Source organism: Primulina tabacum, chromosome 6, assembly GCF_025594145.1.
Source record: "Primulina tabacum isolate GXHZ01 chromosome 6, ASM2559414v2, whole genome shotgun sequence".
In the NCBI taxonomy this organism is placed as follows: domain Eukaryota; kingdom Viridiplantae; phylum Streptophyta; class Magnoliopsida; order Lamiales; family Gesneriaceae; genus Primulina; species Primulina tabacum.
Genome location: NC_134555.1, coordinates 41,278,887 through 41,291,705, shown reverse-complemented (window position 1 = coordinate 41,291,705; position 12,819 = coordinate 41,278,887). Strand labels below are relative to the sequence as shown.

Sequence of the window (12,819 nt, the reverse complement as noted above, 5' to 3'; positions counted from 1 at the left end):
TTAGTAGAATAAGAAGGGTAATTATGAAATTAAATATTTTGGTGTCCTCAAAGTTAGTTATTCCAAGACCCTCACACTTAATGTAATATATATATGTATATTCAAATATTCCACATTAATTCATAGGAGTGGCATTCTTGAAAATGTCAAGAAAACCAAGACTTATTTCAAAAATACTTGCTTATAAATAAAGTCTACCATTCACTTATATCCGTAGTCCCAAGATAGCAACTTTCTTGCTTGATATTCATTCCAAGTTGCAGCAAGTCTCTGCAATAGTACTGTTAAATTTCAATTCCCTACCAAACATACCTATCCACAAATAAAAATAAATATGAACTCTGATGATCCAATGGCATTCTTTTCTCAGTACTATGCATCAGAAATCTACAGCCAGTTTGTACCAGAACAAGGTTAGTTTGTACTCTATTATGTACATACACTATGTATCTATATATCCACAACTTAAAAAGAATTACCGGCCAGAAATTGACTTACATGCATGCATTTGAATGACTTTGTGTTTATACAGAGGCGGCTGCGCCGAATCCGAAACCGCGGCGGAGACAAAAGAAGAATAAAGGATTAGACGAGGGCGGTGGAGATGGTTTGATGAGGAAGAGGAAGCTGAGCGAGGAGCAGATGAATATGCTGGAGAAGTGTTTCGGGAGTGAGCATAAATTGGAGTCGGAGAGGAAGGATAGGCTGGCAGCGGAGCTGGGGCTGGACTCTCGGCAGGTGGCGGTGTGGTTCCAGAACAGGCGCGCGAGGTGGAAGAGCAAGAAGCTGGAGGAGGAGTATTCCAGGCTCAAATCCGAGCACGACACCACCGTCGTCGAAAAATGCTGCCTCGAGACTCAGGTACGTACATTCCATTCAGTTCTTGGACTTGATCCAGTCTAGCTCATGGTTGGATAGTTAATTGCATTTGCGTTTTTATATATATCGAGCTTTTCTTTCGTTTTTATCAAATTAAGATTGTCACACAATCATTTTGGAACTTGACAAAATATATTGTAAAGTGTAGATAGATGATATTAATTAGCTTGAAATAGACTAAGAAAATATGTGGAAAGGATGCACTTAATTAGGTTGGAAAAAAGGGTCCATCTATGTCCAAAAAATGGAAGACAGGCAGTGGAAAAAGGGTAGCTGCCACCCCAAGTTGTAGTTTGTGCTCAGGTATTGTTTTTTCAATGCCCCGTACGTATGTGCCTTGGTGGAGCTGCACATGCCACTCCCCCTCCTTATTAATAACTTTACATACTACTAATTTATAGTATAAAAACAATATAATATGTGTATCCCAACTTAGATTTTTTTATGATCAGGCGACATCAACAATAGAGCGTAACAAAAAGTCGTACTACTTATTTTGGTGGTTGCAGCTTCTGAAGCTCAAGGACCAACTCCGCGAAGCCGAGAAAGAGATTCAAAGACTATCAGAGCGTGGCGACGGGTTTTTGAGCAACAGCCCGACTTCGTCCTTCTCGATGGACGCCTTGAACGATCCTCCTTTCCTCGGAGAATTCGGGATGGAAGGACTCCAGAATGTGTTCAATAACGGGTCGGATAACAACTATGGATTAGGTTGGGATAATTTTTATCATATGTGATTAATTAAAATGGTCAGTTTATTAAGAACTTTATATTATATGTTAGCTAGGGGGGTCGATGACAGTTTGCACGTACGTAGATTGGGACTAATAATGTAAATTATTTAGTGTTGTAAAAGTGTATTGTCATGAATGTGGCTTAGCTTTTTGACTACGGCTATTAATTAGGTTGTCGTATACTGTGTCTTTATTCTGTCTAAATGAATAAATTATCGGACAGTATTATTTTTGTATGTTTGAAATAAATTTTTTTTAAAAAAAATCTTGAAATTTATGTACATTTGCGCAGAAATTGAAATTGAAAATTTATTATTATTAAACATTTAAATCAAATTTATTCTTCGAAATTTAGAAGTTACAACGTACGACACATTTGTTTACACACCTTATTAGTTACACTTATGAATTGCACGTTGCCGATGAATTAAATATCTAAAGATGACGTGGAAGTTAGACTCCATATCTCAATTCTCACCATCTTTGGTTTGGTTAGGGGAGCACGCAATTAAAAGTTTGAGAATTTAAGTAATAAAATTTGCAAAATGTTAAATACATTAAATACATGAGAGTTTAATAAACTAATTCTTTTCGAAATGCTAACGAGGTTCAATAACGCCGACGAAGGGAACCAACGAAAAGGCTCTCAAACAGGGGCGGAGCCACATGCTCCTTTACACGGGCTTTAGCCCTGGTGGTCCAATTTTTTTAAAAATATATATGTAAATTTTGTATAATTTTGGAATAATATGATATTAGCCTAGATAAATCAATTTAAAATATTAAAAGATTCTAGAGTTTAAAATTTTAGCCCAGACAGAGCCATATTTCTGGCTCCGCTACTGCTCTCAAAGGCAGGCGCGTAGCATAAGCGGACTCCTAGGATAAGGTTGTGCATATGAGAGGAGAGTATATTCTAATTAGTCGATTCCAAATAATAACAAAAAAAGAAGTAAAATATCAGTTGAGAGTAGTAAGAATAATTATTGTATCAGTTGCTAGCTTGTCTACATTAGAAAACAACTTCAAATTTGAGTCTCTTCCTTCTCAATCTCATTCTAAATTGGAAAGATTTGCAATGGATATATGAGTGATAAGTAAGTCTATAGTCAATTTAATTTCCTTGTGTAGCTATCTACCAAGGTTGATGCAGTTTAACATAAAGTGATAAAACATATTAAAGCAGAGATAAAACTATAATTTTGATTTTGTATATTTGTTTTATTGTTATTACGATAATATATGTTGTCAAATTTCTGATTTTTATTTTCTCAATTTTAATTCTTTTACGATGTGGTTTCGATATGGCTGACATGACATCGACAGACGGTGAGACGTATATAATATCATATCAGCATTCTGCTGTAATAAATTTGTCTTGAGGGAAACCAAAAATATTGCTCCAAAACTTGATGTTTCTAAGTTTGAGATGTCTTAGTCGGAAGACTACTCATATATCTTTATTTTTTAGTGATCCATGAATTTGACAAGAGGTGCATGGGATGACATAAACCATATATCACCCATCGGTCTTTAATTTTTATCGTAAAATACGATTTTTTTTATTAAAAAAATTGATAAGATTGTACGAAATTAGAGATTCATAGTCGATTTTGAAGTGGCTGTTGAATTCTGTTGCGTATTTTCACTACTTGTCAAGTTTTAGTACTGGTTTGAGTACAGATATCGATCTCACGAGAAGTAATTATTTAAAATTGTATACTAAGTATCATAATTGACATAGTTCAACTTTATTTAGAAAAATCAAAGAGTAGTTGTATAATCAATTCAGATCAATTAACGAATTATGTAAATCTTATGCACATAGTCGAAATTCAGTGAGTAAAGCGATCTAGAGATATGATTTCGTCGAGTCTCCCCTATGCTAAATTAAAATTGACTAACATTTAATTAAATTGTATCATATTTATTAACCAAGAACTCACAATATTTTCTATTCTATTTTTAAAGTGATAAATAGAACTGTATTACCTATTACTGATTTTAATATGTCTATTCAAAATCATGTAACACGTAATAAATGCACACAGGGTTCTCTTATGGATTCGCCAAGGTTATACGTCTTTTGCACGTTATAAACATCTGACGATGCGATTTCCCATGTCCTAATTTCGATGACCTCTCACGAGTGTTAGATCTCAATTATTAGATCAGCCGAATTATGGCCAGTAATCCAAAAGCATTAAACACAAGAAATCACAAATAACACGATGAATTAATTCAATGAAAATTCAAATGTAAATAACATAGGTTCAACTTCGACTACGTCAATCTCTAGAAAATAGAATTAGTTCATGCTCAAATCCAGGTCACAACAAAACCTGTTTGAAATCATTAAAACGTAAAAATAAAGAACCGAATTAGAAACGTGTTGAAAAGAGATGAAAGTGCGTCTCCGTGTCCGGATTCAGCGTCTTTATACTCCGTTCTTCGCGCTCCGTCGTTGGCTCTCGCTTTTTCCTTTCACTCTCTGATGTCGGCTCTGGCAAGAATTTTTCGGAACCCCCGCTTAAAATCCACGAGAACCCTATTTAAGTCTGACTGTTGCGCCGCGCGCATATGCACGACAAAGACTCGCGCATATGCGCGGGTCCTTCTGTGCATTGCCTTCTTCTTGGTCTCGCCTCACGTCTCTCGCGCATATGCACGCCATGAGTGGCGCATATGCGCGAGGCTCACTGTATTTTACCTCGCTTCGGTGCATCGCTCGCGCATATGCGAGCCTCACTGCCTTCAGACCCGGGCGTCTTGCATGTTTCTCTTCTAGATGCCATTTTCACTTTCCTTTGCGCCCGAATGACAGTCTTACCTAGGTTCCTGCAATCACACCAAAAAAAACAACAAAAGCGCGTAATTCCGCCCAAAAAAACTAACAATCTATATGAAGTATAACGATAATTTAAGTGCATAAAATGTACTTACCAAATTCTAACCACACGTGCAAGAAAGTTTGTCTTAAAGGCTACAATAAATAGGAACATCATGTGTCCAATATCAACACGACAGTGTTAAGAAACTGATCATGAAGTAAAGTTTAGAGCCAGTTTTTTTTTTCCCTTATCTTTTAACAAGTTGGATTGGATGACAGCATTTAATGGGATTTCAAACCTGAAAAGTTTTTCAACATTGGGAAACTTTTCCCCTAATTATTCGGAATCTTGTCCCAAATCTTTAATTTTTTGGCCAATCACTTGATATTTCATGGCATTATAAACTGAGAAAGTTTGATAAATTATGTATTAAAAAAAACGTAGAAATTGAGAGGGACCACATATGATATTTTGAAAAAGTGATCATATGTACCTTTCAATCCATTTTACAGGATGAACGCGAATTAAAAGAGGAAAAAAGAAAACTATAATCCAATTGTGAGTTAGTTCGATCGGAGATCAAGATTGCATAAGCAGGTATGGTGCAGGGAAAATTGGTAAGAGTGAAGTACTTCTTTGAATCTGCGAAAATTTTATCGCAATTTTCTTGTTATTATGATCATAATCTTTCCATACAGGTTCTGTTTGGATAAGTACTTTAAAAAGAATAGTATTTTTTAATATTCAACGTTGTATGGCGAGTTATTAGCCAGTGTGTGGAGACGTTGAGTACTGAGAATCACACTCTGAGAGACGAATTGCTGACCGCTGAGGCTTTCAGAAGAATTCAAGAAACTCACATCTGAGAATAACCACAGAAATGTTTTCTCTTCGCCTTTGTTTTATGTTTTTGCATTACTTCACTTCAGCCATTAGGCCCATATATATAGAATAACATCAATTTCTAGCTTGTCCAGTTATCCACTCAAGTTCATCCATGCATGCACAAAAGAATCAGCTGTGACATCGAGTTTCCTTTTTCTCATCCAAAAAGGCTGAATACCAATACTATACTTGTTGTAATGCTAAACAGGAGTTAACAAGCTTGTGCGACATGATAAAAAAATGTGCAAATTACATTAAAAAAAATGAAAATTTCCCAGAACATAACACAACTCCTGAATTAGGAAAAATAAATTGCTAAGAAAGACTGATGTAAAAGTGTAATCTCCATTCAATATTGTATTAAGTACACGAGTGTTTATTTATACCATTACAAGAAACAAAGAAAATGCAGAACAGAATTGGAATCTAATTTTTTAGGCTGTTGCAACAATGCAACAATGAATTTTTTTTACAGCCTTCCACAACATTCTAGAACCTCCACATATGTGTGAGCTTCACAAGTTCACACATATAGGCCCAATATATTACAGAAATGCATACATTTCTTATCCTACCACTACAAGCTCAAGAGGGGTCTAAAACAATGATGGGCTTGGATCGTCGACGACTAAATGCCACAGGGAAGAGAGTGGTTTGATCACAGGAAGGAACGTGACAAAAGCAAACATATATATTGGCTAAAATCTATTCCCTTACAAAGTGCAAATGAAGGACAAAATTCTTAGTCTTGGAGTGCAAAATAGGATTGGCGTTGAGGGCAATGATGCTTAAATTGTCACACCACTGTGTGCTAGGTGTGAAGATATGCAACATAGATGGAATGGATTTGATCCATATAAGATCAGATCAGCAGTAACATTGGCTAAGCTTCGATCTTCAGCCTCAGTACATGATCGTGAAACTAGAATTTGTTTTTTTGAACTCCAAGAAACCACCAATACCTCGAAGCAGAACGTTGATCACCAGGGTCATTACCCCAATCAGCATCACAATAACCCGAAAGAGTGAGAGACTAAGAAAGAGCAAGATGAATACCATAATGTTCGTGCCATTTAAAGAGCGAAGAATACGTTTTACCACCTTCTTGTGCAAATGACTTGGGGCTTGCATGAACGGGCAAACTCTTTCGACAAGAAGACCACCGACTCTGCTATGGTAAAGAGTAACATCATCAAAGGGATTGCCATCACTGACATAGCTTAATCAAGACGAACCACCATCCGAGTGGGCAACAACTTGGCTCGAGTCATTTTGGTTCGCTCAAGTAATTCAAGAATGTACTTGGCTTGTGTGAGCAATAACTATAATCATTTTTATGTTATGAATGATATGATCAATTAAAAATTCAAAAATATAAATATAGATAAAAATATATTTTATTAAATTATGTTAGTTATAGATTAAATAAAAAATTTATTAAAATTAGCTTTTATTAAATAAAAAATAATATTTTTGTAATTTGAGAAGAGAAGTATTATATATATTAGTACACCGACGCACGCGTTGCGTGCTTGTATAATATTTTTTATAATTCATTTGATTTATATTTAAATTAAGATCAAAATATAATTATAAGAAATAATGAGGGACTGCACTGTAATTTTGATATATTAAATTAAAAAAATTAAAAAATAAAATAATAAAAAAATGACTTCATTAAGTTAGTTACTACAAATAAAAATGACTTCAATAAAAAAATGACTTTAATAAAAAAATGACTTCAATAACCTAAACCCCAAGAAACAATGACTTTATCCGCTGAACTACATGTAACTTGCATTAAAATTTTAACATTTTATTAATATATATAATTATTAAAACAGACCATGACACCAAAGTTAGTTACTCTAAGTGTCTCAAACTTAATAAAATAGTATAAAAATAAACACTTGCTTTCGTTTTAAATACGAATTACTATTAGAAAGCTAAATAAACTAATATATTGGATTGGTAATTTGTATTGTAAACTTCAACGAAGGGATTTTTCAATTAATTTAGCAAAAAACAAACGAGTAAAATTAATGAAAAAAGAAGAGAGAAGGCACCAATCAAAACACACCCTTTATATGCTGAAAGCGATAATGAATTTGACTTTTTCTCCTTTTTCCTTTTTTTCGGTCGCTTCCAAATTTGTTCAAATTTGAAATTTCAAAGGTTATCCCGTTCGTTGAATAATACCACAGAAACAGCAACCATGACACATTTTTTTCAAGTAGTATCAAAGTTCACAAATTATATTATACATGTACCCAAAAAAAAAAAATTAAAATTTGGGCATCGAACATTAAAATTATAATTCGAGTTAGGCGATTGCACGATCTTATGGTACTGGCCATTCTTGAACGCATGAGATTTATTAAAATGTGTAACTTATGATGTATTATCGAAATTAGAATGTAAACTTTACTAGAAAATTAAGTTTCAAAATGTTTATAACGAGTTACAATACGTTCATACAAAAATTTATTTATAATCATTTTCGTAGAGTAAAAATGAACAGAAAGAATTACATTTACTCTGATACAAACTTGGGCTCGAGGAGTGAAACAAACTCAAACATATTACTATATATATATATATATATTAAATGAATTGAAAACTAATTGCATGTGTTCCCATCCAATTGCTAAACATTAATACAAACTACATAATAAACACAAGAGGGTTTGGACTATATATTTCATCCCAAACCCCAACACAATTAAAATTATTAATTACCATATTTAACCATTATTACATTGGATAAGTATGATCACAGCTGATATAATCCTAATACCTCCATGCTGACGTGGCAACCAGTGGCTTTTCATGCCAGCAAAGCAGCATCTCCGCCTGTCTCTTTGCCACGTGGAATCCTCGAACTTCCACTTTCCGTAGTAAACACTTCGCCTGAAACTCAGCGAATTGGCTCAGCCCCACTTGCCTTAGCCCAGCCGCCACCAGCGCTTCCCTCGCAGGAGTCACGCGCCGCCCGGATGTCTCCACAACTTCAAGTATCTTGGGGAACAGCACGAACGTCTCTATGCGCTGCATATAATCCCCGCCGCCGTCGAAGTTAGCAGCTTCCAAGGATTCCAACAGCGAGGAGTAAAACTCCAGCCCGTCGATTAACGTCTGCCTATACGACGACGACCCGAAACACATTGGCCCTTCGATGTCGACATGCACCACTACTTGAGGTGAGACTCGCCGGAGATCGTTCAGAAATCCTGACCCGGCGTGCCGGAATATCGCCGGGGATAAGAGAACCGCGACTTTCTCACCGTCCATGAATTTGATGGATTTTAATGATAAATATTCAAAAGTTCGTATTAAAATAAACTCAATCTCGAACCTTATGTTAAGCTCTCGTGCAAACTGAGCTAAATTATCTCTGATCAATCTTGATTCCATGGCGTACTCATCAGGAACAAGAGCCGAAATTCGAAGAATAGGCAGCCCGCCTTTACGCGAGTCTGCCTTCTCCGACAGTTCTTTCATGAAGGAAGCCCAGTGTCCACCCAGCCCGATGTCGAAGTCGATGACGTGGACTCGAACGGAGCCTTCTAAAGCGTCGAGCACAGCTTGATTAGCCGTGAAGCTTGAAAACATGGTGATTGGAGAGATGCTGGCGAAGATTTTTTGAGCTTTGATCGTTTGAACTATCTCCGAAGAGCTTGCGGGACGATTAATCGGATTCGATCCGGTGAGTAGCGATTGAAGGGCTTCTTTGAAATAGAAAGAAGCTCTCTGGAGAGGCTTGCCAGTAGGAGACCTCAAGCGTTGATTGAGCCGCGCTAGTATCACCTGCCCGAGTTGAAACGAGTTTGTCTCGAAGCACTCAGCAAGTCGAATCAACTCATCGACGTAATCGAACCCCACGTTCCAGTTGCCGCAGTTAAAATCACCGGCAGATTGATCCAAACACACAGTAGTGTACGTCGATACATCTGAGAGAAGCCCGAAATCAGCTGGCACAAACTGGGTTGAATCAAACGAGGAAACAGTTGAAAATTCAGACAGAGTTGAGTATTGATCTTGATTAATCCCAGCGTTTTCAGTTTCAGAATGAATTATTGGTTTTGAAACGGGGGCAGTGGAATCGTCATGCAAGCCCAATTCTCTCATCAAAGAATCCCAATCCTCCAAGTTTTGATTGATCAGAACATGATCTTGATCTTCCAGCTGAAGAGAGTCGTGACCACAAACAGAGCCAACTATGTTATCAGTGTGGGAATTGGGAGTGGGCTTTTGATCTGTAACGGGGCTCGGACTCCCTCGGAGTTCAAGAACCGACTTGGGCTCGTATGGGGAGCAGCCGGTGGCCGGGTTCCTATTGACGTTACGTTCTATTGGTTTGGAATTATTTTGATCGTTGGCAGTAAAGGGGACTTTCATTTCTTGAATAAAACGATCAGAAAAGGGCAAGACAAAGCAGAAAGAAACCCTAGTTAAGGGGAGGTATCTCTCTGTATTCTTGAAATATTGAATGAAGTAGTATATTGCAAATCGGAGTTTCCGGGGCTCTTTTTGAGCGAGATTGTTGGCCTTTTATCTTTGCTTGCATGGGGTTGGGTTGGAGGGTGGGGTATCATTGTCATGCATGGATACATGATATATATAATATAATGGCAATACATAAGACGAGAAGATAAGGGGGAGTGATTGATTATGAATTGGAAGCTTGTTGCTTAAGGCTTTGATGCTACGTACACTTTAATAATATTACTACTTTCTTTGATTCTCATCAGCTTTCTGTTCTTGCTTGATTTGCCCATTATCTTTCAATATTTCTTTAAATGCGGGTTTTGACTTTGGTTCCCATTTAATTTTCACCTTTTCTCACACTAATTAACATACTTATCTAGAGTAGGTCTCTTGTGAGACTGTAAGACGGGTCAACCCTACTGATATTCACAATAAAAAGTAATACTCTTAACATAAAAAATAATACTTTTTCATGGATGATCCAAATAAGATATCCGTCTCACAAATACGACATGTAAGACCGTCTCAAGTTTTTGCCACTTATCTATTAACTCCCGTTGCTTACATAAAATTCATTGTTAGACTTAGTAGGATTTTGAAATGTCAAGAGCAGGATAACAACTTTTTTGGTCATGTAATTTGTATATTTTCAATTAGTCTTGTTGCTGTTAAATTCAAAATTTTAGTCCAATAACTTTCACATTGTTTTCAGTTTTGATCTTTTTTTTGATGAAATACTAATATGACACCGAAAAATATTGATATGACATCAGACATTGTTGGCGTGACACCGGATATTGCTGGCATAGTCCTGACGTATTTGATGTCACGTCAGTATTCCGATGAAATTCAGGACCAAAATCGAAAAAAAAAATATTCAAATCAGTGGATTAAAACTGTAAATAGAACAAAAAATAACAAAAATAGAGAATGGTCCTTCTCTACTTCGAATGTAATTTTATACGAATGGATTTGATAAAACTTATCCAATATTATATTAAAATTAAAATGTACTTATAATATGGATTTAGCTATGACATGTATGTATTTGTGCCCAATAGTCCATATAACAAAAGTAGGGTATGCAATTGGGTGATATAGTGCGCTTTGATTTCGATATAACAAAAGGAGAGTGCGTGTATATCTACCACAATTCATCTTAGTGGAGGCGAAAAAGAAACTTTGAAGCCTTGCCAAAAAGTAACCCCAACATGGACCAATGGGATATTGTCCGCACATTCAATTTTTTTATTTTTTTAAATATAACTTGGGAGGAGAAAATTTGCTTCGTTGATTTATAGAGGATTATGTTAAATCTAATTGGTCAAAATTTGATCTTAAAAGCGATTTTGGATTTTATGTTGTGGAATTTCCGTCTTAGTCTGATATCTTTGTTTTTTTTTACGATTTTAATCGTTTTCTGACATGGTGCTGATGTGCCACCGATGCTGCGCTGATTTAGCGTTAATATGATGCTGACATGTGCAGTGTTACGTCAACACTTTAAATGAAAAAAAAGACTAAAATTATCAAAAATTTAAAAATCTATCACTAAGAAAAAAATTGGATAACATAGTAGACTAAAATCACAAAGAGACAAATATATGGAACCAAAAATGCAACTTTCCCAATTTTAACATAATACATTAACATGACTTTTGTAAATTAATTTTTATAACGCCTTTTTTAAAAAAAAAAATTGGCTACTTCAAAATTATATGTTAATATCTCATTAATTTTTACAATTATGATATGAATCAATTTCAAATTATAATAATGTAATCATTTTAAATTATATTATAATCCGTCTTTAATTTTTATAATTATGATATTACTCTTATTTAATATAAATCAAATTAATTAGAAAAAACTATATAAATACACAATGTATAACGACATTCACTGAGTATAGATTACGTATTAAAGTTCTCCAAGCTACTGGTCCACTCCAATAATTAACTTCTTCCAAATCGTAAAAGTAGAAAAAATGTGGACGGAAAACGACAAACGAGTCAAAATATGGGGAGCTAAAGTTTTAACTTTTCCAAGCGTGAAAATGAAAGTAAAATATTCCCAAATGCCCACAATGAAAATGCCCTTGGCAAATCCAAGAGATGTCAATTTGGGTGGGTTATGTCGTATTGAGCAATAATACTATTCAAAAATTGTTCAACTCGAACCCGAGCCAACCCGAAAATTGCCAACTCGAACCCAAATCCGAATCAATCCGATCAACTCGATCAAATCCGATTAACACGATTTTGAATTTTTTTATTTTGTTTTTAAAAAATAAAATTAAAAAAATTATATTTTAATTTAAACACATAATAATAAAATCTCCGTCATATATATGATTTCAATTTGAAATTTAATTATAGAAAAATAAATTATATTTACTAAATCAAATAAACAATTGTTTAAAAATAAAAAATATTCAAAATAAATATTAAATTATGAAAATTTATGATAAAATTATAGAATAAATATTTTTTCAGACATATAATATATAAAAATGTAGGCAATATTTATTAATTATATTTTTTTAAAAAAAGTAAAATTTCTGGGTCAACCAACCTGATCATTTTTTTCGGGTCAGCTATCGAGTCCAACCCGATATGACCTGAACCCGAAAACTACAAACCCAAACCTAATTTTTTTCGAGTTGAACCATATCGGGTTGGTGGGTCGTGTATAATTTTGACACCCCTGGCAAATTTCCACAATTAATCAAATTCATGAATTAACATAATTTTTTTTACTAAATAATCATGCGACGATGACTAATTAGTAGGCAGTAGCCACTGTAGAAATTTAGAGATCAATCATAATATTAATCGGACACAATTCATGAAAAATTACTATTTTTTCTATGTATAGACCCGTGAGACAAGATACTCACTCTTCAAAAAATATTATTTTTCATAGTAAATATGAATCGCACTAACTCATCTCATAGATATAGCCCGTGAGACAAAAGACCTACTCTTACAGGGAGTAATAAA

General features: G+C 34.9%; 2 protein-coding genes across 2 annotated transcripts; one reads left to right on the top strand and one right to left on the bottom strand.

Annotated features, from left to right (window-relative positions):
* Nucleotides 1-218: 218 nt before the first annotated feature.
* On the top strand, nt 219-1,834 carry LOC142548242 (homeobox-leucine zipper protein ATHB-40-like). Its single transcript, XM_075656557.1, has 3 exons — nt 219-413; nt 533-861; nt 1,389-1,834. The coding sequence occupies exons 1-3, from the start codon at nt 335-337 to the stop codon at nt 1,614-1,616; spliced, it is 636 nt and encodes a 211-aa protein (XP_075512672.1). The 5' UTR covers nt 219-334; the 3' UTR covers nt 1,617-1,834.
* Nucleotides 1,835-7,942: 6,108 nt separating this feature from the next.
* LOC142549603 (scarecrow-like protein 15) lies at nt 7,943-9,909 on the bottom strand. Its single transcript, XM_075658643.1, has one exon. It carries the CDS (start codon nt 9,725-9,727, stop codon nt 8,120-8,122), a length of 1,608 nt encoding a protein of 535 aa, XP_075514758.1. The 5' UTR covers nt 9,728-9,909; the 3' UTR covers nt 7,943-8,119.
* Nucleotides 9,910-12,819: the final 2,910 nt, after the last annotated feature.

What these genes read in the sequence shown, in the direction of transcription:
- LOC142548242 (XM_075656557.1), top strand. Translation starts at nt 335, where the DNA reads ATGAACTCTGATGATCCAATGGCATTCTTTTCTCAGTACTATGCATCA. An exon ending in CCAGTTTGTACCAGAACAAG is followed by an intron (nt 414 to 532) that starts GTTAGTTTGTAC and finishes GTGTTTATACAG; the next exon opens with AGGCGGCTGCGCCGAATCCG. An exon ending in AATGCTGCCTCGAGACTCAG is followed by an intron (nt 862 to 1,388) that starts GTACGTACATTC and finishes TGGTGGTTGCAG; the next exon opens with CTTCTGAAGCTCAAGGACCA.
- LOC142549603 (XM_075658643.1), bottom strand. Translation starts at nt 9,727, where the DNA reads ATGAAAGTCCCCTTTACTGCCAACGATCAAAATAATTCCAAACCAATA.